This window comes from Vipera ursinii, assembly GCF_947247035.1.
Source record: "Vipera ursinii genome assembly, contig: SUPER_Z_unloc_1, whole genome shotgun sequence".
Classification (NCBI taxonomy): Eukaryota; Metazoa; Chordata; class Lepidosauria; order Squamata; family Viperidae; genus Vipera; species Vipera ursinii.
In genome coordinates, this window is record NW_028148449.1 from 469,043 (window position 1) to 493,838 (window position 24,796).

The window sequence follows — 24,796 nt, forward strand, 5'->3', positions numbered from 1 at the left end:
GCTTCCTTCATCCAACTTTCTTGTTGCTTCCTCCCATCCGTCATTCCTTCTCTCCCTTGTTTTCCTTCCTTCTCTCCATCCTCTTCCTTCCCCAATGTATCTCTTTTCTTCCCTGCTTCCCTCTTCCTTCCTTCTCCTTCCATTCATCTTCCTTCCTTCATCTAACTCTTTTCTTGCTTCCTCCCATCCATGTCATTCCTTCTCTCCCTTGTCTTCCTTCCTTGCTCCATCCATCCATCCTTCCTTCTCTGCCTCCTTCATCTTCCTTCCTTCCCCATCCGCCCTTCTTTCTTTCCTTCCTTCCTTCTCCATCTCCTCCCCTCCCTGTCTTCCTCCTCTCCCTCTCTTCTCGTTTTCCTTCTCTCTCTTTCTTCTTTCCTTCCTTCCCAGACTCCAGAATGGCTCCAAGGGGCTTTACCCTCAAAATAGGAATAGCTTTGTGTGTTTTTTAAAAGAACGAACAGCCCCAATCATCCAACAGGAAACCACTAGGCCCCACAGCCTCGCCCAGTAAAGGCCCAGTTGCAGAATAGGGTCCAAAAGAGGGAGGGGAGAGTTTCCCCCCCCCCCGCTTTTCCCCCCCCCTCCCGGCCGCCCTTTTGTGCTCGGTCCTCAAAAAGATGATTTTTAGTGAGGTATTCCTTCAGTTCATTGTTTACGCTGGACTTTTTTCTCCCCACGGAACGTAAGGAAAAAGTAGCGTTCGTCCAATACACGGTAAATATCACAAAGGGAAAAAAACACCCCGATTATTTTAGGGAGGAAATCACGAGGGAAATCCTGAGGTAAACGGACGGAGCGCAAAAGGGCGGCCAGGAGGAAAGAGGGGGGGGGAAAAAGGCGGGAAAAGAAAGGGGAAACTCCCCCTCCCCCTCCACACCCAGAACGACCAATCCCAGCGCAGATCGCCTCAGGCGCCGGGCCTCTCCAGCCAATCGGCTGTAAGTGGGCGCGGCCTGGCTCCCCCTGACGACCTTTCCCTGAAGCGGCTGCTGAACGGAAGGAGCTTCACGGAGTTTGGGAGGGGGGGAGTTTGAGGCGCCCCCCCACCTCCCCCGTGGGTCGTAGTGCCCCCCCCTCACAGTGGGTTCTCCCTCCCCCAACGGGCCACGTGACTCGCCCCTCCCTCTTCTGCACCCGATTCTGCAACTGGGCCTTCTGCTGGGCCAGGCTGTGGGGGCTACTGGTTGCCTGTTGGGTGATTGGGGCTTTTTTTTTTCTTTCTAAAGCTGCGTCCCTATTTTGAGGATCCAGCCCCTCAGAGCCATTCTGGAGTCTGGCAAGGGAGGGAGAGAAGACAGGGAAGGAGATGGATAGGAAGGAAGGAAAGAAAGAAGGATGGATGGATGGGGGAAAGAAGGAAGACGAAGGGGGCAGAGAAGGAAGAAAGATGGATGGATGGGAGGAAGCAACAAAGGAAAGGTGGATGGAAGAAGGGTGGAAAGGAGAGGAGGAAGGAAGACGAGAGAGGCAGAAGAGGAAGTCCCTCCATTCCATTGCCCAGGCCGAGAAGATCAGTGGTGACCTCCATAACATGGTGCCATAGAATTGCAATGGGATAGACGTTATCTTTCGATATCTAACCATCAAACTGCTTCTGGTATAACTGCGATGAGATAGTCTTGGGTGCCTTGAAAGTTCGTGAGGAGAAGGTTCTCCAACTATATGCGTTATAGTTTGTTCTGGTCTACCACAGTTGCCTTGAGAGCTCTCAGCCATTCTCCACTTAAAGAGCTTTGCCTTAGCATGGCCTGTCTGGATTCTATCAATCAATCAGAATAGAGTTGGAAGGAACCTTGGAGGTCTTATAGTCCAACCCCCTACCATTTCAGAGCAGTGGCTGCCCAGTCTCTTCTTAAAAACCTTAAAAACCTCCAGTGATGGAGCACCTGTAAGGGTCTCCTGCTCGAGCATGGGTCTGGACTAGATGACCTCCGAGGGCCCTTCCAACTCTTGTTCTCTAAGGGTCTCCCGCTCGAGCAGAGGGCTGGACTGGAGGACCTCTGAGGTCCCTTCCAACTCTGTTATTCTGTAAGGGTCTCCCGCTCGAGCAGGGGGCTGGACTAGATGACCTCCGAGGTCCCTTCCAACTCTGTTATTCTGTAAGGGTCTCCCGCTCGAGCAGGGGGCTGGACTAGATGACCTCCGAGGGCCCTTCCAACTCTTGTTCTCTAAGGGTCTCCCGCTCGAGCAGGGGGCTGGACTAGATGACCTCCGAGGTCCCTTCCAACTCTGTTATTCTGTAAGGGTCTCCCGCTCGAGCAGGGGGCTGGACTAGATGACCTCCGAGGGCCCTTCCAACTCTTGTTCTCTAAGGGTCTCCCGCTCGAGCAGAGGGCTGGACTGGAGGACCTCGGAGGTCCCTTCCAACTCTGTTATTCTGTAAGGGTCTCCCGCTCGAGCAGGGGGCTGGACTAGATGACCTCCGAGGGCCCTTCCAACTGTGTTATTCTGTAAGGGTCTCCCGCTCGAGCAGGGGGCTGGACTAGAGGACCTCCAAGGTCCCTTCCAACTCTGTTATTCTCTAAGGGTCTCCCGCTCGAGCAGAGGGCTGGACTGGAGGACCTCCGAGGGCCCTTCCAACTCTGTTATTCTCTAAGGGTCTCCCGCTGGAGCAAGGGGGCTGGACTAGAGGACCTCCGAGGGCCCTTCCAGCTCCATTCTGATCGAGCGAGGTCTTTCCTCTCGCATCCTCTCCGCCTCCTGAGAGACCCCGAGGTTTCTCCCCAATTGGCTTCCTCCCAGGTGGGCCGGAGCAGCCGCCCTTCCCCCTCCCGTGCGGGGAGCTCCGAAAGCGAAAGTCGGAAGGGAAAGGGAAAGCTGCCAGTTCAGCCGGAGCCTTTCCGAGAAATCTCCGCGGGTCCTGGAAAGCGAAAGTGGGGCTGGACGTTGCACAAGGAAGGCGGCTTGACCGACGGGGTCAGCAAACACACACACAGAAACACACACACACACACACACACACACACACACACACACACACAAAAACCCCAGGCAGAGCACCAAAAATGTGAGAATTCGAACAGTATTTGTGGTCTTCAACCAGAATAGCCTGTTCCCTGGTCTGTTCCAGCTCTATCCTATCCTATCCTATAACCTATCCTATATCCTGTCCTATGTCTCCTATCCTATCCTATCCTATCAGCTATCCTATCCTATCCCATCTTTCCTATCCTATCCTGTCCTGTATCTTATCCTATATCCTATCCTATCCTCTCCTAACATACCCTATAACCTATCTTATATCCTATCCTATCCTATAACCTATCCTATCCTATCTTTCCTATCCTAACATATCTTGTCGTGTATCCTGTATCCTATCCTATATCTCCTGTCCTATCCTATCCTATCCTATCCTGTCCTATTCTATTTCTATTCTTATTTTATTCTATTCTATTCTATTCTTCTATTATATTATTCTTATTCTATTCTTATTCTATTCTTCTATTATATTATTCTTATTCTATTCTATTCTATTCCGTATTTTCTATTCTATTCTATCCTATTCTATTCTATTCTTCTATTCTATTATTCTTATTCTATTCTATAATAATAATAATAATAATAATAATAATAATAATAATAATAATAATAATAATAATAATAATAATAATAATAAAGTTGGAAGGGACCTTGGATGTCATCTAGTCCAACCCCCTGCTCAGGCAGGAAACCCTATACCATTTCAGACAAATGGCTGTCCAGTCTCTTCTTAAAAACTTCCAGTGTTGGAGCATTCACCACTTCTGGAGGCAGGTGGTTCCACTGGCTAATTGTTCTCACTGTCAGAAAGTTTCTCCTTAGTTCTAGGTTGCTTCTCTCCTTGACTAGTTCCCATCCGTTGCTTCTTGTCCTGCTTTCAGGTGCTTTGGAGAATAGCTTGACTGCCTCTTCTTTGGGGCAGCCCCTGAGATATTGGAACACTGCTATCATGTCACCCCTCAGTCTTCTCTTTGTTAAACTACACATACCCAATTCCAGCAACCGTTCCCTATATGTTTTAGCCTCCAGTCCCCCAATCATCTTTGTTGCTCTTCTCTGTACTCTTTCTAGAGTCTCGACATCTTTTTTACATCGTGGTGACCAAAACTGGATGCCGTATTCCAGGTGTGGCCTTACCAAGGCCTTGTAACGTGGTATTAGTACTTCACGTGATCTTGATTCTGTCCCTCTGTTAATGCAGCCTAGCACTGTGTTGGCTTTTTTGGCAGCTGCAGCACACGGCTGGCTCATATTGAAGTGATTGTCCACTAGGACTCCGAGATCTCTCTCACAGTTACTACTATTGAGCAAGGTACCACCTATACTATACCCGTGCATTTGATTTTTCCTGCCTAAATGTAGAACCTTACTTTTTTCACCATTGAATTTCATTTTGTTAGATAGCGCCCAGTGTTCGAGTCTCTCCAGATCCTCCTGTATCTTAAGCCTATCTTCTGGAGTATTGGCTATTCCTGCCAGCTTGGTGTCGTCTGCAAATTTGATGAGTTCCCCATCTATCCCCTCATCCAAATCATTAATGAAGATGTTGAAGAGCACTGGGCCCAGAACAGAGCCCTGGGGCACCCCACTACACACTTCCTTCCATGTAGATGCAGCTCCATCGAGGACAACACGCTGAGTACGGCCTGTCAGCCAGCTACGAATCCATCTGGTGGTGATGCTATCTGTTATGTATTGAGCTTTGGAAAGACCTTGTCATGTGTATGATGAGATGCTAATGGTTCTACAGCAACACGGATTGGACTTCTCCAGTCCAGGCTGCAGTCAACTTGGCGGGAATAATGATAATGATAATAAGTTGGAAGGGACCTTGGAGGTCATCTAGTCCAACCCCCTGCTAAGACAGGAAACCCTATACCATTTCAGACAAATGGCTGTCCAGTCGCTTCTTAAAAGCCTCCAGTAATGAAGCACCCACAACCTCTGGTGGCAAGCAGTTCCACTGGCTAATTGTCCCCACCGTTAGGACCTTCCCCTGAATTCCACATTGCTTCTCTCCTTGATCAGATTCCATCCGTTGCTTCTTCTCCTGCCTTCTGGGGCTTTGGAGAATAGGTGAACCCCTTCCTCTCCTTTGGGGAAGCCCCCCCCCAAATACTGGAATGCTGCTATCATATCCTCCCCCCCTCCTCCTTTTCTCTCGACTAACCAAACCCAATCCCTGCAAGAGCTTTGGTCTGCTCCCCCGCCCTTCCAGACGAGGGACCCCTTGTAGTCACGTCAAAGGAGTCGGCCCTTGACCCCCCCCCTTCCCACCAGATGCCCAGGAAGACCCCCACCCGCCTCACCCAGTTCCTCTCTGTCGCCACAGCAATGCCAACTCGGGGGTCTTGGCGCTTTGGAGCGGGGGGGGGGAGGTGTCTCTCACCTAGTTGAAGGGATCCGGTGGATCCACTGCTCTCCGTGGCTGCTGCTCTGCCGGATCTCCCCGTCCTTCTGATTGCAGGCGGAGATTTCCATGGGGGGGGGAGAGTCCGGAGATTGCGCAACCCTTGAAAGCGGCCAACAACTCTTGGCTGCAAAAAGGAGTTTCGCTTTCCTTGCTTTGAAAAGGCTTCCGGGGGGGGGGGAGGGCAACGCTGACTCTCCACCCTTTGAGGCCTGCTTGCTTCAATGGTGCTCCAAGTTGGGGTCCTGGGGGAGAACAGGACAGGATAGGATAAGATAGGATAGGATAGGAGATAGAATAGGAGATAGGATAGGGTGTAGGATAGGACACAGGACAGGATAGGATAGGAAAGATAGGATATAGAATAGGATAGGCTATAGGATAGGATAGGAGATTAGAATAGAATAGAATAGAATAGAATAGAATAGAATAGAATAGAATAGAATAGAATAGAATAGAATAGAATAGAATAGAATAGAATAGAATAGAATAGAATAGAATGCAATGCTATATAGGATAGGATAGGATAGGATAGGATAGGAAAAATAGGATAGAGGATAGGATAGAGGACAGGAAAGATAGGATAGGATAGGAAAGATAGGATATAGAATAGGATAGGATATAGGATAGGATAGGAGATATATAGGATATGAGATAGGATAGGGTATAGGATAGGACACAGGACAGGATAGGATAGCAAAGATAGGATATAGAATAGGATAGGCTATAGGCTATGAGATATAGGATATGAGATAGGATATGAGATATATAGGATAGGAGATAGGATAGGATAGGAGATAGGATAGGATATAGGATAGGATAGAAAATACAGAATAGAATAGAATAGAATAGAATAGAATAGAATAGAATAGAATAGAATAGAATAGAATAGAATGCAATGCTATATAGGATAGGATAGGATAGGATAGGATAGGATAGGATAGGATAGGATAGGATAGGAAAAATAGGATAGAGGATAGGATAGAGGACAGGAAAGATAGGATAGGATAGGAAAGATAGGATATAGAATAGGATAGGATATAGGATAGGATAGGAGATATATAGGATATGAGATAGGATAGGGTATAGGATAGGACACAGGACAGGATAGGATAGCAAAGATAGGATATAGAATAGGATAGGCTATAGGCTATGAGATATAGGATATGATATAGGATATGAGATATATAGGATAGGAGATAGGATAGGATAGGAGATAGGATAGGATATAGGATAGGATAGAAAATACGGAATAGAATAGAATAGAATAGAATAGAATAGAATAGAATAGAATAGAATAGAATAGAATAGAATAGAATAGAAAATATGGAATGGAATTAATAGAATAGAATAAAATTAGAATAGAATAGAATATGGAAAGAGTAGAATAGAATAGAATAGAAAATATGGAATGGAATAGAATGGAATGGAATAGAATAGAATAGAATAGAATAGAATAGAATAGAATAGAATAGGAATAGAATGCTAGATAGGATAGGATAGGATAGGATAGGATAGGATAGGAGATAGGATAGGAGATATGAGATAGGATAGGAGACAGGATAGGATAGGAAAGATAGGATATAGAATAGGATAGGCTACAGGCTATGAGATATGATATAGGATATGATATAGGATAGGGTATAGGATAGGACACAGGACAGGATAGGATAGGAAAGATAGGATAGGTCTAGGATAGGATAGGTTAGGATAGCATAGGATAGAGCTGGAACAGACCAGGGAACAGGCTATTTCTCTGAAAGGCTCCGGCTGAACTGGCAGCTTTCCCTTTCCCTTCCAACTTTCCCTTTCGGAGCTCCCCGCTCAGGAGAGGGAAGGGCAGGTGCTCCAGCCCACCTGGGAGGAAGCTGATTGGGGAGAAACCTCAGGGTCTCTCAGGAAGCGGAGAGGATGCGAGAGGAAAGACCTCGCTCGATCACAATGGAGCTGGAAGGGCCCTCGGAGGTCCTCTAGTCCAGCCCCCTGCTCGAGCAGGAGACCCTTAGAGAACAAGAGTTGGAAGGGGCCTCTGAAGTCATCTAGTCCAGCCCCCTGCTCAAGTGGGAGACCCTTACAGGATAACAGAGTTGGAAGGGTCCTCGGAGGTCCTCTAGTCCAATCCCCTGCTCAGGGAGGAGACCCTTGACCATTTCAGGCAAATGGCTGTCCCGTCTCTTCTTTAAAAACCTCCAGGGTTGGAGCATCCGCAACTTCTGGTGGCAAGCTGTTCCGCTGGTTGTTCTCACTGCTTAGGAAGCGTGAAAGACCCCTGCCCTTTTAGAGGTGCTTCTCCTCCAGGGCTGGCTGGGGCATGCTGGGAGTTGAAGTCCACAAGTCCCACAGTTGCCGGCTTTGGACACCCCCGATATAGAACAACGAGGAACCGAGAGAGGCATTTGCTCCCCTCTGGTTGGGAAGTCGTTTATGGAAAACATTTTCTGCTTCTCTTATTGCAAAGGGCTTAAATGGTTTCTCTGGATCTTTCTTAGATTTCAGAAAGAAGCATTAAAATACGATCATAAATCTCTTTTCTCCTTCTCTTTCTTCCCCTTATTCTCTCATTCACATCTTCTCTCATTCTTTCTCTCATTCTTTCTTTCTCGTTTCTCTCTCTTCTCATTCTCTGCCTTTTTCCTCATTCTCTCCTAATTCCGTCATTCTTCCTCTCTTTCGTCTCACTTTCTTTCCCGTATTTATTCTATTTTTCTTCTCATTTTCTCTCGTTCTTTCACCCTCATTCTTTCTCATTCTTTCCCTTTCTCTCTTCTCATTCTCACTCTTTCTCCTTCTCTTTCCCTTATTCTCTTTTCTTTCATTCTTTCTCTCACCCTCATTCTTTTTCTTTCCCTCATCATTCTTTCTCTTTCTCATTCCCTCATTCTGTCTCATTTCATTCTCTTTCCTTTTCTCTTCTAATTCTACCATTCTTTCTCATTCTCTCTATTCTAATTCTTTCTCCTTCTTTTTCTCTCCTCATTCTCTTTCTCCTTCCGTCCCTTTCTCCTTCCCTGTCATTCTTCCATTCTCTTTAATACCCGCTTCTTTCCCTTTCTTCTAGAAAATTGTCTCTCTCTGTCGTTCTCTCAATCTATTTCTCCTCCTCTCCCTCTCTCCTCCTTCTCTCCCCCTGAGACTGTGTCCTTCTTTCTCTTTCTTCTAATTCTTTCTTTCCCTTCTTCTTTTTCTTCTCAATTCTCTCATTCTTCCTCTGACCCTCATTCTTTCCCTTTCTCCCTTTTCATTCTGTTTGGAAAGTGGCTCAAGATCCACAAACAAACGAACAAACTCACTTGGAATTCCAGCAACAAAGTTTTGTTGAAAAAGAAGCACTTGCAAAGGCTTGGGGAGCTGAAACACACTGTAGGAGTCCGGCCACACCTTAAAGCTCTGTTTGACACATTTTTACATCGTACCCCCATGCAGATTCCCCTCTCCCCTTGCCCACTCAACGCCCCTTCCCCACTCCTCCAATAACTACTCCAGACCGCCTCAAACCACTATCCCTCCCATGTTCCAGGAAGCCCCTTTCTGCACATCCTATCTATTGCCATCTAATTTTCTATGAACAAAGCTCAATTCTTATAATCATACCCAGGGCTTTTTTTCTCATAGAAGGCTCAGAATGGCGTTCCGGCACCTTTTTTGGATGGAACCTTGTAGGGTAGGCAAGGCGGTTTGTATGACATGTGTGAGTTCCGGCACCTTTTTCTTTTACAAAAAAAGCACTGATCATACCTATATTTGTTTGCGGTTCTACCTTTGCTAGCTTAAGCTCTAAACCTTATCCTGTTTTTGTGTTTCCTCTGCTTGCGGTTTCAGTTAGCTAGCAAGTTCTACTTTTTCTTATTTGCATGTAATTAACTTGTCTGAATTTCTGACTTTCCGGTGGCTTCCTCTCTCTACCTCTGGACTCATTAGAAATTTCTGAATAATAATCTACACCTTTCCATTCTCTTCTCATTCTCTCCCTTTCTTTCTTTATCCTCATTCTCTCTTCTAATTCTGTGTCCTTCTCTTTCTATTCTAATTCTTTCTCTCATTTTCTTTCTCCTTCTGTCACTTTCATACGTTCTCCTTTCCCTCTTCTAGAAAATTGTCATTCTTTCTCTCTCCATTTCTCATCCTCTCCCTCTTTTCATTCTCTCCCCTTAGTTGTTACTTTCGTCTCATTCTTTCCCTTATTCTCATTCTTCCTTTTCATTCTCTTCTCATTCTCCCTCTCTTCTAATTCTGTCACTCTCTCTTCTAATTCTCTTTCTCATTCTTTCTCCTTCTGTCATTCTTTCATCCTCATACGCTCCTTTCCCTCTTCTAGAAAATTGTCTGTCATTCTTTCTTTCAATCTATTCTCATCCTCTCCCAATTCTGTCATCCTTTCTCTATTTCTGTCACTTTGTCATTTTTTCCGCTGTCTTCTCTCCACACACACAAACACACAAAGAGCGAGAGAGCGAGAGACCGAGCGAGCTCTATTTCTCCTCAAAAAGATTATCTTAGTTAAGAACTGCTTCAGTTCATCGTTTACGCTGGAATTTTTTTCTCCCCGTGGAACGTAAGCAAAACCTCGTGTTTGTCCAATACATGGTAAATACCCAAAAGATAAAAAAAGACACGATTGTTTTAGGGACGAAATCATGAGGAGAAATCCTGAGGTAAACGAACTGAACGCCAAAGGGCAGCCAGGGGGAAAAAAAAGGCGGGAAAACTCCCCCTCCCCCCTCCACACCCAGAACGACCAATCGCAGCGCAGAGTGCCTCAGGCAGAAGCGCCGGTCCTCTCCAGCCATTCAGCTGTAGGTGGGCGTGGCCTGGCTCCCCCTGACGACCTTTCCCTGAAGCGGCTGCTGAACTGAAGGAGCTTCACAGAGTTGGGGGGGAGGTTGGGGCGTCCCCTCCCCTCGTGGGTCGCAGCGCCCCCACCTCCCCAGTAGGTTCTCCCCCCTCCCTATTCTGAACCCTATTCTGCAACTGGGCCTTCTGCTGGGCAAGGCTGTGGGGCCTAGTGGTTGCCCATTGGGTGATTGTCTGGAGTCTGGAGCTTTTCATTCTTTTCTCTCTTTTTTTTTTAAAGCTGTATTCCTATTTTGAGGGTAAAGCCCCTCGGAGCCATTCTGGAGTCAGGGAGAGAAGGGAAACGAAGGAGAGAAGGAAAAGAGGGAGGGAAGGAGATGGAGGAAGGAAGGAAAGAAAGATGGACGGATGGGGGAAGGGAGGAAGACAAGGGAGAGAAGAAGGATGGGTGGATGGGAGGAAGCAATAAAAGAAAGTTGGATGGAGGAAGGAAGACAAGAACGGAAGTAGAAAGGAAGCCGAGGGAGGCAGGGAAGGAAAGAGATGGATTCCTTCCTTCTCTGCCTCCCTCGTCTTCCTTCTTTGCCTCTCGTTTTCCTTCCTTCTCTCCCTCTTGTCTTCCTTCCTTCCTCCTCTGCCTGTCTTCCTTCTTTGCCTCTCGTTTTCCTTCCTTCTCTCCCTCTTGTCTTCCTTCCTTCCTTCTCTGCCTCTGTCTTCCTTCTTTGCCTCCCCTTTCCTTCCTTCTCTCTCGTCTGCCTTCCCCCATCCCTTTCCTTCCCTGCCTCTCTCTTCCTTCTCTCCTTCCATATATTAATAAATAGGGATAAATCCATCCTACATTTGTCAGGGGAAACGGAAAGCGATTCAGCAGAGGAAGTGCCGCCGAAGAAATCAAAACTGGTAAATTTGCTCCTTTTTTCCCCGACAGTTTGTAACGTTTTATTAAGATTATAGAATAAAATGCAAAAATACAAAAGCAAACAGGAGGAGCCGGTGGGGAGGGGAAAGGGGAGGGGGAGAAGGGGAAAAGAAAAAAAAAGGCCTTAACCTCCGAGTTCCACTGTTATAGTAGGAAGGAAGGATTAACGTTGAACCTCAACTTTTTCACTTTTCCATAATATTATAAACCGGCCATTTTTATAAAAATGAATGAATCTAACCGGGAAAGGCCAAACCTCCCCACCCTCAGCCCCCCCTTTTTTTAAAAGTCCTCGAGTTTTCGACACCTTGCTAAGCACTGTCCTAAAAGTGGTACAATCTGTGAAAAGGTCGAAAAGCCCTGTTCTAGTCCAGCCCCCTGCTTAAGCCGGAGAGCCTTAAAGAATCACAGAGGGGAAGGGACCTCAGAGGTCTTCTAGTCCAACTCTCTGCTCAAGCCAGAGACGCTTAGAGAATCACGGAGCTGGAAGGGACCTCAGAGGTCTTCTAGTCCAACCCCCTGCTCAAGCAGGAGAGCCTTAAAGAATCACAGAGGGGAAGGGACCTCAGAGGTCTTCTAGTCCAACTCTCTGCTCAAGCCAGAGACGCTTAGAGAATCACATAGCTGGAAGGGAACTTAGAGGTCATCTAGTCCAACCCCCTGCTCAAGCAGGAGACCCTTACAGAATCACAGAGCTGGAAGGGAGCTCGGAGGTCTTCTAGTCCAACCCCCTGCTCAAGAGCCTCTATTGCACCACCGTGAGCCCTGATGTGGCAGAGTGGCTAGAATGCACGTTTGCAGGCTGACTCTGCCCACAGCCAGGCGTTCGATCCTGACCATCTCAAGGTTGACTCAGCCTTCCGCCCTTCCGAACTCGGTCAAATGAGGACCCAGATTGTGGGGGAGCAATCCGCTGACTCTGCAAACTGTAAAGCACTGGGAAGTGGCATATAAGTCTAAGGGCTCCTGCTGTTGCTAAGGGAGGTGGAAGGTATGAGCCTGGGGTGAGGGTGAGAATCCGATTAAAAACATTGGATGCTTTTGCTCTGACAGTATAAGAGGCGGCCTTTTTCTTTACATTGTTTGCTCTGAATGGAATGAAGCTGCGGGGACCATATGTATAAATTCGATAAGAATGGCCCGCAAGATAACAGAAGTGAAGCTTGCGTTTTCTTTGGGGGGCTATTTAGAAAATGTGATTAATGACGTATAATTAGGGGAGGGAGTTGGGTATGATACGATAGGTTTGGGAGAGGAGAATTCAGATTCTGGCATCCATGCACGAGTGCCGATGCTCCGTTCTCATTATTCTAGACTTTTTAGAAAAATAATGCCTGAATGTTGTTTGAACTGTCTCATTAATCGGAACCATGATGTTACGGGGACCTGGTGTGGAAGGAAAAAAACCAGCGGGAACCTCTTGGGGAGCAGGTGGGGGGATGGGTAGCATAGGTGGGGGGTCCTGCAGTGTCCTTGGGGTCAGTCCCAAGTACAAATGACCACAGGGCTGCTGCAGAGACTGCAATTTCAGGACCGGGTCATAAGTTTAACTTTTTTTTAAAAGATGGGGTCCACCGTAATGTAAAACAGCTGATAACACCGGGGTCTCCAACCCCCGGTCCGTGCACTTGCACTGGTCCACAGCATGCCGGCAAGTGGGCCGCACAAATAAGCAAAGCACACGAAGCCAACACACACACACACACACACACACACACGATCCACAGAAAAACCTCTCTCCACAGAACTGGTCCCTGGTTTCCGAACGTTTGGGGGCCTCTCTGCTAAGACAACCGTCCTGCATCAAGATCTCCCTGTTGCTTCCCGTCCTCCATTCCAGGGGTGTCAAACTCGCAATGTCGCGGGATGTGCCCATTGCCAGTTTCGGCATGACGCATCCGGCCGTTTGACACCCCAGCTCTATCCGCATCTCTCCCTAAGGACAAAGAGGGCCATTAATCACAGTGTGGGGAAATGGATAGGTGGTGGGGGTATGGGGTGTGTCTGTGTGTGTGCGTTTCTCATCCAGACTGATCCTTAGCTTGTTTTTGCCTCTTAGGTTTCTGGCCGCACTTAGTCTGTTTCCAGATCAGGATACAAGAGGGAGGAGGAGGGGGGGAGGAGGAAGAAGAATAATGGGGGTCCTCGGTGGACCTCTGAGCTTCGTGATTTTCTTGCAAACGTTGCATGGCCCAAAGTAGGTAACATCATCAGGCTAGTGAGGAGTGCTGTTTCTGGCAGCCCCCCTAAATATTGGAAGGCTGCTACCGTGTCTCCCCCCCCCCCCGAGTCCTTCTTTTCTCTAGACTGGCCAAACCCCAATTCCTGCCCCCGTTCTTCCGATGTTTTAGCCTCCAGGCCACTAATCCTCTTTGTTGTTCTTCAGCTCCCAAAACGCCAGACGTGGCCTCCTCTGTTATCCGGCGTGGCCTCCACATCCGTGTCTACCTGGAAGACTGGAAAGGAAACACGGGACGGACATGGGTCCCGAATCCCAGAGGCCTCGGCATGTCCAGTGGGACAGGGAGCCAGCTGCCACCCCGTTCGTGTCCAGAAACCGCAGCCCTGGTCCCTGACCCCATTCAAGGCATCGCCCAGAAGCTGCTCTGAAGCTAACCGGGGTGGGGTGGGGTGGCTGAGGTGCTCAGAAGAGACCCAGGAAGGGAAGCAAGGAGGGGGGGCAGCGTGGGAAAGGACAGGAGGAGAAGCAGGTAGAGGGATAAAAGGGGACGTAGTGCTCGGGGAACCCCTTTCTTGAGGGGGGGCATTGCATGCTCTCCACCCATTAGCCTCCCTCCTCCCCCGACTGCCTGTCCTAACATGAGGGCATCAGCTGTCCCACCCACCCATTGGGGTCTCCCAGAGAAGAGGGACCCTTTGCTCTCTTGTAAACCGGCAGAAAGAGCACCGCCGTCGCCCAGTTCCACTCTGCCATTTGATTCTGCTCTCTTGACACGCTCATCCCGTCCGTACCTTGGGCCCCTCATTAAAGCCGGATGATGTAGCTTCCACCCTGGTTCTTCGAAACGACTCTCTGCACCGTCTCCATCAGCTCCGTGACCTGCCTCTCCCGCTCGGCTCCCGTGGCCTTGTTGTTGAAGCCACAGAAGTGGTTCCCGTAATGCCAGATCAGGTCCCGCAGATTGCGGTTGTCGGAATTTCGGACGTACTCCTGCAGGGATTTCCCTCTCAAATCCTCCTCAGAGGTGAAGAGGATGATCATGTGCCTGGTGGACCCAGCCCCAAAGATTTCCGTGACCCGCTTTGCAGCTGCCACATCTTCGGCAGTGAAGCACCACACCTGGGTCACAAAGATCAGGGCGTGGGGGCCTGGCCGGGAGAGTTCGACGCAAGCCCTGATCTCGCGTTGCACAGTCTCACTGTCGGGTTCAGAATCAAAAATGTCGGGGGTGTCGACCACGGAGATCTTCCTGTCATGCCAGCTTCCTTGACCCCTTTGGCACCTCAGGGTGGTGGCCTTTGCCCCCAAGATGGAATCGAACACCCTCCGGCCGAGGATGCTGTTGCCCGTGGCGCTCTTCCCGCCTCCAGTCTTCCCCACCAGGATCAGCCGGAGTTCGGCGTCCTCCCCTGCGAGTTTGGAAGACAATGTTGCAAAAAGGAATCCAGACATTTCTCAGAACATGTCGGAGTGTCATTGAGCAGGCTGGAAATGGGGACCACTTTGGAAAAGAGTCAGCCCTGCCCTGCAGTGCTTCAGGAATGTTTTCACGGGAATCTCCCAGCGTTGGTGCAATGGGCTGCTCAGCCATGCAGATTCCCATCCCATCCCAACCCCATTCCATTCGGTGGTGAGCCATCGTGCTGCAGTGGTTAATATGCAGCATTGCAGGCTAATTCTGTCAACAGCCAAGAGTTCGATCCTGACCTTCTCAAGGCTGACTCAGCCTTCTGTCCTTTCCACATCGGTCAAATGAGGACCCAGATTGCAGGGGAGCAATCCGCTGACTCTGCAAACTGCTTAGAGAGATCTGTAAAGCACTGGGAAGTGGCATATAAATCTAAGGGCTGTTGCAATTGCTCAGGGAGGTGGAAGGTATGAGCCTGGGTGTGTTTGTTTGTGTGTGTGTGTGTGTGTGTGTGTGTGTGTGTGTGAGAATCCGATTAAGGCCAGAGGGAAACCTTCACGGGGACCTGGTGTGGAAGGAGAAAGATCAGCGGGAACCTGTTGGGGACCCGGTGGTGGGACAGGTAGAATAGGTGGGGGGTCCTGCAGTGTCCTTGGGGTCAGTCCCAAGTACAAATGACCATAGGGCTGTTTCAGGGACTGCAATTTCAGGATCAGGTCATAAGTAACCTTTTGGGGGGTTGTCCACCATTACCCTAACCCCCCGCAAATATTGGAATGATGGTATCGTGTCCCCCCGAGTCCTTCTTTTCTCTAGACTGGCCAAACCCCAATTCCTGCCCCCGTTCTTCCGATGTTTTAGCCTCCAGGCCCCTAATCTTTGTTGCTCCTCCCCCCCAAAACTCCAGACGTGGCCTCCTCACTTACCTCGTGTGGCCTGATCCGTGGCTGCCTGGAAGAGTGGAAAGGAAACACGGGTCAGACAGGGGTTTCGACTTCCAGGGGTCTCGGCGTGTCCAGTGGGGCAGGGAGCCAGCTGCCACCCCATTCATGCCCAGAAACCGCAGCATGATCCCCCACCCTATTCAAGGCTTCGCCTAGAAGCTGCTCTGGAGCTAACTGGGGGGGGGGGCTGAGGTGCTTAGAAGGGACCCAGGAAGGGAAGAAAAGAGGGGGGCACAGAGAGAAGGAGGGAAGGGACGGGGGGTGGGGGGAAGCCGGTACAGGAAAAAAAGGGGAACTGGAGCTGGCGGACCCCCTTTCTTGAGGGGGCCATTGCATGCTCTCCACCCATTAGCCTCCCTCCTCCCCCCGATTGCCTGTCCTAACATGAGGGTCTCTGCTGTCCCACCCATCCGTTGGGGTCTCCCAGAGAGGAGGGACCCCTTGCTCTCGTATGAACGGAGCAGCTCCACCAGATGCCCAAAAAGAGCACTGCCCTCGCCCAGTTCCACGCTGCCATTTGATTCCGCTCTATGACCCGCTGATCCCGTACCATAGGCAAGTCGTACAGCTGGTTGACGTAGTGTCTCCCCCTGTTGTCCAAAACGACTCTCTGCACCATCGCCATCAGCTCCGAGACCTGCCTCTCCTGCTCGGCTCCCGTGGCCTTGTTGTTGAAGCCACAGTAGCGGTTCCTACATCCCTGGATCAGCTCCGGCAGATTGTGGTTGTCAGACTTGTGGATGTACTGATGCAGGGCTTGCCCTCTCAATTCATCCAGGCAGGTGAAGAGGACGATCATGTGCCTGGCCGACTCGACCCCAAAGATATCCCAGACCCGCTTTGCAGCTCTCACATCTTCAGCAGTGAAGCATCCCACCTGGGTCACAAAGATCAGGGCGTGGGGGCCAGGCCGGGAGAGTGCGATGCAAGCCCCAATCTCACGTTGTACAGTCTCATTGTGGTTTTTAAAATCGAAAATGTTGGGTGTGTCGACCACAGAGACCTTCCTGTCCTTCCAGCTTCCCTGACCCCTTTGGCACTTCAGGGTGGTGGTCTTCAGTTCCAGGATGGACTCGAACACCGGGCGGCCAAGAATGCTGTTGCCCGTGGCGCTCTTCCCGCGTCCGGCCTTCCCCAGCAGGATCAGCCGGAGTTCGGCGTCCTCCCCTGCGAGTTTGGAAGACAATGTTGCAAAAAAGGAATCCAGACGTTTTCTCACAACATGTCGGGGTGCTATTGAGCAGGCTGGAAATGGGGAGCACTTTGGAAGGGTCACCTCTGCCTTGCAGTGCTTCAGGGATGTTTTCACAGGAATCTCCCAGAGTTGCTGCAATGGGCTGCTCAGCCGTGCAGATTCCCATCCCACCCCACCCCCTTCCATTCCATTCTGTGGTGAGCCATCCTGGTGCACTGGTTAATATGAAGCATTGCAGGCTAATTCTGTCAACAGCCAAGAGTTCGATCCTGACCGTCTCAAGGTTGACTCAGCCTTCCATCCTTCCGAGGGCGGTAAGTGAGGACCCACAATGGTTGGGGGCAACAGGCTGTCTCTGTAAACCACTTAGATAGAGCTGTAAAACACCGTGAAGCGGTATAGAAGTCTGGATAAGTCTAAGGGCTAGTGGTGTTGCTCAGGAAGGTATCAGCCTAGGGGTGTGTGTGTGAGAATCCGATTAAAGTCAGAGGGAAACCATTACGGGGACCTGATGTGGAAGGAGAAAGAGCAGCAGGAACATGTTTGGGGACCAGATGGTGGGATGGGTAGAATAGGTGCGGGGTCCTGCAGTGTCCTTGGGGTCAGTCATAAGTACAAATGACCATTTAGGGACTGCAATTTCAGGATCGGGTCATAAGTAACTTTTTTTGGGGGGGTGTCCACCATAATGTAAAACAGCTGTTAAGACAGGGGCCCCCAACCCCACGGTCCATGGACCGGCAGGAGAAGAAGCAACGGACGGAAAACTAATCGAGAAGAGAAGCACCTTGGAATTAAGGAGGAATTTCCTGACTAATTGTTCTGTCCGCTGTTAATTGGCAGGACGAGTTGCCTTCAGAAGTTGTGGGCGCTCCGTCACTGGAGGTTTCCAAGAAAAGATTGGACAACTGTTTGTTCTGTGATGATATAGGATCTTCTGCCACAGGCAGAAGGTCCCTTCTGACACTTAGGTCCTCTGCTCTTCCGAACGCGCACAAAGGCCTCCGAACTTCCATCGGTAAAAAAAAAAAAAAAAAAAAAGACAGCTGGTGCTGGAAGATTTACCCTGACAAAACTCCCATATTCTTGTCCCTATTAGAAAACACGCGGACAGACCTTTTTTTTCCTCGGAAAAGCCTTTTGGCTGAACTTCTGGGCATGCCTGATAAAATGTTGCAACTGAAAACCTCAAGCCGATTGGGAAACTCAAGTTAGCCAAGTCGCCAAAAACTCCTTGCCCTCCCAAAAGAGAAACTGGACCACTGAAAAATCGCTTCGGACAAGAAAGGGAGCATCGGACAACCATGAAAGCGCAAAAGAAGAAACCAGCAAACCCACAGCCCTGGGGCAGAAAAAGCATATAAAAACCACAACTCAGGACTTGGGAGACCAGCTTGCAAGGCAGGAAGGCCGAAGTCACGTCTCTCTCACTTTTCGGCTTTTCCCAGCTGGAAACGAACCGGGAAATTCTTCTGACACCGGGAAGAGGGTCCAAAGATTCCTCCTTCCCCCCCCCCCTCTCTTGCCCAGCCTTTCCATGCCATTTCCTCCCTCAGAAGCTCTCGTTCTAAAAAACTCTCCGGGAGGACGTGTGAACGTTGCATCGAAGCTTCTTAGCCCAAAGTGGCAGAAGAAGGTTTACAAGACGTTGAAAGAAGGAATCTTACCCCAATCATAACATCGTCCAAATTGTGTCTGCGCCGCTCCTTGACGACGAGCCTGGTGGGGAAGAAAAACGGGGTGTGTGTGAAAAGGAGGCTGGGGACTCTCGAGTTGGCAGGGATTCTGGGGGTGTCTCGAGTAACCCAGATTTCAAGTGGGGGAGAAGAGGCGGAGATTCCCCAAACTGCAGGAGGTCAGGTTATTTCCTCCTCCTCCTCTTCCCCCTCCCCCATTGTCCTACTCTACCCACTCTTGAATACATAGCGGAAAGAGTTTAATATTGCATGGAATACAGTATAGGATTTTTTGCCTCCCATCCTTGGTCTCCTTCTCCTGGAGACCCCCCCTGCCTCCTCCTATTTGCAGCCTGCTTTCCTCCTGGCCCTCCCCCAGACATTCTCCACGGCCCGGCCTATCTGCCGAGCCCCCCCCCTTTCTCCCGGCCCTTGGAATGAAGGAGAAACTTCCTGACAATTAACCAGTGGAACAGCTGGCCACCAGAAATCATGGGTGCTCCATCACTGGAGGTTTTTAAGAACAGACTGGACAGTCACCTATCCGAGATGGTATAGGTTCTCCTGCTTGAGCAGGGGGCTGGACTAGAAGATCTCCAAGGTCCCTTCCAGCCCTATTATATTCTAATTCCTCCTCCTCCTTCCCTCCTCTTCTTCCCCTCCTCCTCCTCTTCCCAATCCTCCTCCTCCTCCTCACCTTTTCAGGCCTCCAAGAAGGACAGATGCAAGTGACTGCCTCGCTCCATTGACTGAGCCCTACTTGAGTCACAGCAGCGCATCGGAATTGGTACTGGAGATTTAGGTGGACATCTTCCACGGCAAATTGAACCTTGGGGCCTTCGGTATGGAGACTTTTCCAATTTTTCTCTCCTGCGATCCGATATTCCACCTGGTACCTGGAGACTGAAGGCTTCCCTACGGAAACTGGATCAATACTGATCTGGAAACTCTTTGGCTGGACTGGTTCAACCTTAAGAGAGGGAGGTCTTCTAAGAGCAGCTTCCAGCTCATGACGTTCCTTCAGTATCTCCATGATGGAGGCTAAACTTTTCCTTTCCAGCCTCTTTAATGACTCAAAGAAATCCTTCATGCTCTCTGTGCTCATTTTCCAGAACATTTCAGCAGCCCCATTACGGCTTCCTCCATTTTCTTGGTGAGCAAAAAGAGCTGAATGGTTGAATCTGAAGTGCAGAGGGGTTCCCGACTGAGCACACGGCAGGTCAACCTCCTTGAGGGCCTCCAGGACAGGTGGTGTCCCCCCATCTGAAAAGGTGATCAGGAGTTGGACGTTATCCTTCACGTTTTTCCCCAACATGGACAGAATGGAATCAAAGACACATTTCTGGGCGTGAGCTGAAGGGGCAAGGAAGGCCTGGGCCACCAAGCAGATGGCATCAACATGGTCAATGCCCCCTGGGGTGGAGAAAAGCTCTCGGAGATGCTCCTCAACCAGCTTGTCTTGCTCTGCGTCTCTTGTGCCTCCAAATCCCGGAGTGTCGATTATTGTGAGAGAATAGGGGATCCGGAAACCCTTCCGATGATTCACCATGTAGGCTGTGACTTCAGACGTCCTGCTTCCAGCTTCGCTTCTCTGGGTGGTTTCATGAGTGAGTTTGAATCGGAAATTATCTTCCCACTGGACACCCAGGATATAATTGATCATCCCGTTGATCAGAGTGGTTTTCCCATACCCTGTTGCTCCCATCACCAGGATCACTTTGTTGGGCACTTCCAAGTTCTCCTCTCCAAGCTGGTAGAGGAGAGAGGAGGTGGAGGCATCTGAGGGGACTTTCTTCAGAGGAAGGGCAAACATGAATGGTTGTCTCTCCTCCACTAGGGAGCTTTCCTGAAGGAACTGGTGGGCTACATTGTCTGCATCTTCTTCCTCCAGTGATGTGGAGATCTCCACCTCCTCACTGGGGACACTCAGAGCTTCATGATCACAAACAGCAGACACCCGTATTCTATACGCTGTTTGCTGCTTCAGACCTTCAATAGGGTAAACCTCTATTTTTCTCCCAGTCCTTTTTTCAGTCCACTGGTCCTTCCCAACTCCAGCCTCCACCGTTCTGTACTCCACCTTGTACTCCTTGACCACAACTCCCGAGGCAACGATGCTAGGACTCATCCAGGCCACAGAGATGACAGAAGATGCCGCAGTGACCTTTCTTAATTTCTCAGGCGGGCTGGTGGGAAGGGTCTTTATAGGTGGGCTCAGGTCACTGGTTTTACTAAGGCCCAGCTTGCAACCAACAGCGTACTTGAACTGGTACTCTGTGTTTGGAGGCAGATCTTTCAGCAGGAACATCTCCCCGACATCCTCTGTCCTCACGGTCTTCCAGTTTTTCCCCCCTGAAATCTTGTAATCTACCAGGTAGCTGGAGATTGTACCCTTTCCATATTCAGCGGGCTGAAACCTCAGGTGAATGCTGTCGTGTCTCAGTTCACTGATCAGGAAAGGGAGAGGTTTTGAGGGCAACTCAAAATTCTTGCTGACCAGCTCTCCGTCTTCATAAAGGTATGTTGAGGCTCCTGGAGTCTCCTCATCTGGGAGTGAGGCCACGACAAAGTGGACCTTCTTATTCGATTGGTTGATACTGAAAAAGTCTTGAATGGATTTGGCAGCTTGACGAGTGTTCTGGGTCCTCTCCTTGTTCTCAAACCAGGCCTTGCCTTTCTTCACGCCAGGAGTGGACCTTGTGGACTTAGCTGATCCTGGCAAGAATTGCTCCTGAAGCCAGTCCTGTAAGCTAAGGAGAAATGGCTCCTTTTTGTACAAAGAGGTGAAAATAAAGGCGACCACGTATACATTCTGGGGGTCCAGTACTATTTCCTCCAGCTTGCTCCGAGATGAGATAACTTGCACTTCACTTAGAATAGTGAGGTAAGATTTGACAAAGTTAATTTCTCTTTTCTTGGTGTCCAGAAATTCATAGAGTCTTTGACTGTTAAAGGGTGACTGGTTGATGGACATCAATATGTCCACAAGGGTCGCTTCCTTCTGCCCTCCACCCCGGATGGAAGGCAACATTCTGGCCAGCTGTTTCTGGAAAGTCTGCCTGTGTTGCTTGCACAAGTCATTGAACTGCTTGATCTTCCTCTTGATGTCAGGGAAGGTGTCACAAATGGGATCCTTGGCTAGATCATTGCTTTCCATCTGGAGTTCGTTGAGTTCCTCCAAGATCCTTTCAGTATCAAAGATCAATGCTAGGCTGATCTCACGGACCATCTTAGCTGCTTTGGGATCCAGCTTGGCCAGTGGGTAGAGCCAGACCCACACAGGAATAGCCTTCTCCCCATCTTTCCCTAACTGTTTTGGCAGAGTCTCATAAATTGTCATGGCATCTTGGAAGGTCACTGGATTTTTCTCCAGAGAAAAGTCTCCATGGAACGTGCAACTGAACTTCAGAGCATTCTCTTTCTCCTCCTCGTTTAGCTTCATATCTGCTTGTCCTGTGACGGATATAATCTTCTTGATTGTAACGTGGAGGTCTCCTTCTACATTTTTTACCATCTCCGTTGAAGAAACCTCTCGGTCAAACACGAAGAACGCATGGGCTCCGTAGAGGATGGCGGTGACCACGTGGGTGGCTGTGCCATGCACAAAAACCTCTGGGTGGGAGATATTCTGGATTCCCAGGTGGCTCATGGTCAGCTGTTCATAGTTGGTGGTGGTTTTGTACTGAACGGTGACTCTGGCCTGTTGCTTGGACTTCTTGGTGTCGTGAAGATATTTGGCCGATCCTCTCACATCAATCAGCCCCCCCAGGAAGCTGCCCTTGAGGGATCCTGAGATGTCCAGGGCAGAGGCCTTGTCATCAATAGTGTCAGATGCAATGATTTTAGTTGCTGTATTGGGCTGAGGCCTGGTGGTCAGGTCCTTCTGCAGAGAGCTGTAGTCCCAAAGGGTCATGCCTGCATGGAAGAGTTGAAAACAGGGACATGAACTGAACAGTCTTCCAGAACACCTGCAGCTGGATAGAGGAGCCCCAGAGTGTTGGGACAGTGGAGTCATAATTTCCCTCATTTGCTCTGTCCGACCATCACCAGAGAATCCTCATGCTTGTTTTGCCAAATACCACTATCTCCAAAAGCTTTCGACTGAGTAGAGAGGAATGGGAACTGCTATGCACCTATAGCAGGGGTCCCCAGCCTTGGGGGGGGCACAGCCCACTAGTGGGCTATGGGGGGTTTACAACTGGGCTGCAGAGACAGCTGGCGAGCGTGCGCGCCTCCTCATTTGGATGGGGAGCAGACAAGTACCCTCACGGGTGCTCCCTTCAAAGCAAGCGGCAGGGGCGCGTGCACGCTTCTCGTGCAAGTGGAACACACATGCTGGCTGGCCATTTGTGCGGAACAATCCCTCCCCTGCCCCACTGGTCCGCAAAGCCAGAAACGTTGGGGGAACTCTGACCTATGGATTTCAAGGCAGATCTCCAACTCCCTGGGAGAAAGCTCGGTTTTTTATCAGGGGTTCAGAGGCCTCTTCTCTGTTCAGGCCCGCGCCACCCCCACCCACCCCGCTCCACGGGAAAAAGCAGCAACACCACAACTTGAGAATTACATCCTTCACTTCAGGCCTCTGGGATCACAGCTCCATTTTTTTAGCCATTTTCCAAAGCATTTCACTGGTTTGGGAACCTACCCGGTGGTTGGTAGTCGAGGACAGCCCTGCTGTGTGCCCGGCCAAGGGATGGATACGCCTTCCCAGCTAGAAGGTCCTACTTAGCTAGCTGTTACCAGCAGGTCATGTGCCCAGGAGCTCCACTCTGTCGCTGGGCTGAGCCTGTGCATCTATGGCAGTGCCCATCTCCCTCCCTCCCAAGACTCATCGGCCTCTCTCCTCCAGCTCCTACCGGGGATGAGGGCATCCTTGCGGCAGTCGTACAGCATCCCCAGCTGCAAGGGGCGGCCCAGGCCTGGGGTCTCGATGGCATCGTCCGTCTGGGCCATGATCGGCTCTCGCGGGTCGCTGACTCTTCTGCTGTCCTGCAAGAGAGAAGAACCATCCATAGGAGGCCACGACTGACTGGTGTCTTAATGTTGTGCTACGGTCACTTCATACCCCTTCCTGAAGCCCCTTCCCCAGGTTTGTCCCCCGCTCTCCAACATCAGAAAGCCATTTCATGAAAGGGCCATTGGATACGCTGCCCAAAAACCACCCCTGTAAAGACTTTGGGGAAGGGGATTCCTGTCTGCTCAATGACTATGTTCTTTTGTTCTAAGTAAAAGGTGCCTGATTCCTGTTACAGTTAAAAGTATTGAGCAGTAAAGCACATGGTGACTGTGCTCATCAGGTCCCCCAAACCTTATTGTTTTCCTTGCATATATACTCTTGTGCTTTTGCTTTGGGATCTGCCATTCTGCTGGGGGTAGGAGGAATATTTGCTTTCAGTTGGGATAACTTTCGCTTTCTACTTTTCCTCTCTCACGTTTGCCACCTTGAGAAAGGAATGTGCCTCGCTTATCAGGGAGACGGTTATGGAGAAATGAAACTGGAGAAGATGCGTACCAACTGTGCCAGTTACCCGCACATCGTGCCACCTGTGGATTGGCTAGATTCCAAATGAACATTATGATTTTGGTGGAAGGAGGAATATTGCTAGTCTAACTATATCGTTTAAGCGGGATTTTCCTCAGACCCTGCCTTTTTCTAATAAAAGTTTCCTTTTGAGACAATGCCTGTTTCAAGAGTCCTGCTTTCTTGTGTGGTTAGCTGAGGTGGGTCCTTACATTGCTCCTTGTTTGATCTGTGGTGCAAAATGGAAACAGAATTTCTGACAAAATGGAGTCAGGACCGCTGACACAAACTTGTGGTTTTATGTCCACAAATACATTCACAGTAAACAAGAGAGGCAAACAAGAGCATTGCCAGGTAAATCAACACAGCAGGAACTTCATGAGGTGGAACTCGGAGAGCACACAGCAGTGGTCCCAACATTTTGGGCAGCAGGGACCGGTTTTGCGGAAGACAAATTTTCCATGGACAGGGGGAGGATGGTGTCACACCCTGCCTAGATCCCACATACGCACAGATGAAGCTTTGCTCACTTGCACGGACCAATTCTTAACAGGCCGTGAACCGGTAGCAGTCTACAGCCCGGTGGTTGTGGACCCTTGGCATACAGGGTGAGGGAAACAGTTAAAGGGAAAAGGATGTTTTAAAAATATACAGGATGAGTGCACTAAAACTAAAGAATAAACTGTGAATTTCGGCCCGAACCACAACATGCCCACATATGATAGTATGTCGGATGTTCAGGAAACCTGACCAGACGAGGACAGAGAT

The 24,796-nt window shown here is 49.6% G+C and overlaps 2 protein-coding genes and 1 long non-coding RNA gene across 5 annotated transcripts in view; all 3 read right to left on the minus strand.

Annotated features, from left to right (window-relative positions):
• LOC310650467 overlaps positions 1-24,796 on the minus strand; it is a 376,544-nt gene that overhangs the window by 58,015 nt on the left and 293,733 nt on the right. The gene's annotated exons all lie outside the window — the stretch shown is intronic.
• Positions 11,128-19,702, minus strand: LOC310650454 (GTPase IMAP family member 8-like). Of its 3 annotated transcripts, none has more exons than XR_014494375.1 (6): positions 19,205-19,702; positions 18,499-18,550; positions 16,187-16,803; positions 15,619-15,643; positions 13,949-14,693; positions 11,128-13,038 (listed from the first exon to the last, which is right to left on the minus strand). XR_014494375.1 is itself a non-coding variant. In XM_083379998.1 (6 exons), exons 1-5 carry the CDS (start codon positions 19,622-19,624, stop codon positions 14,089-14,091), a joined length of 1,719 nt encoding a protein of 572 aa, XP_083236124.1. In that variant the 5' UTR covers positions 19,625-19,702; the 3' UTR covers positions 11,128-13,038; positions 14,076-14,088. The 3 variants fall into 3 exon arrangements, 2 of the variants coding, with proteins under 2 accessions (XP_083236124.1, XP_083236125.1); XM_083379998.1 differs by having other exon boundaries at positions 14,076-14,693; XM_083379999.1 differs by lacking the exon at positions 11,128-13,038 and adding an exon at positions 13,123-13,558 and having other exon boundaries at positions 14,076-14,693.
• LOC310650478 (verrucotoxin subunit beta-like) lies at positions 19,638-23,460 on the minus strand (the record flags this gene model as incomplete). Its single annotated transcript, XM_083380027.1, has 3 exons — positions 19,638-19,656; positions 19,722-22,422; positions 23,364-23,460. 3 exons carry the CDS (start codon positions 23,458-23,460, stop codon positions 19,638-19,640), a joined length of 2,817 nt encoding a protein of 938 aa, XP_083236153.1.

Coding starts and splice junctions, on each gene's coding strand:
- LOC310650454 (XM_083379998.1), bottom strand. CDS start 19,624: ATGTTCTGGAAAATGAGCACAGAGAGCATGAAGGATTTCTTTGAGTCA. Junction 18,551..19,204: donor CTTCTTGGAGGCCTGAAAAG/GTGAGGAGGAGG, acceptor CTTCCCCACCAG/GCTCGTCGTCAAGGAGCGGC. Junction 15,644..16,186: donor AGCTGTACGACTTGCCTATG/GTACGGGATCAG, acceptor CCACTCTTCCAG/GCAGCCACGGATCAGGCCAC.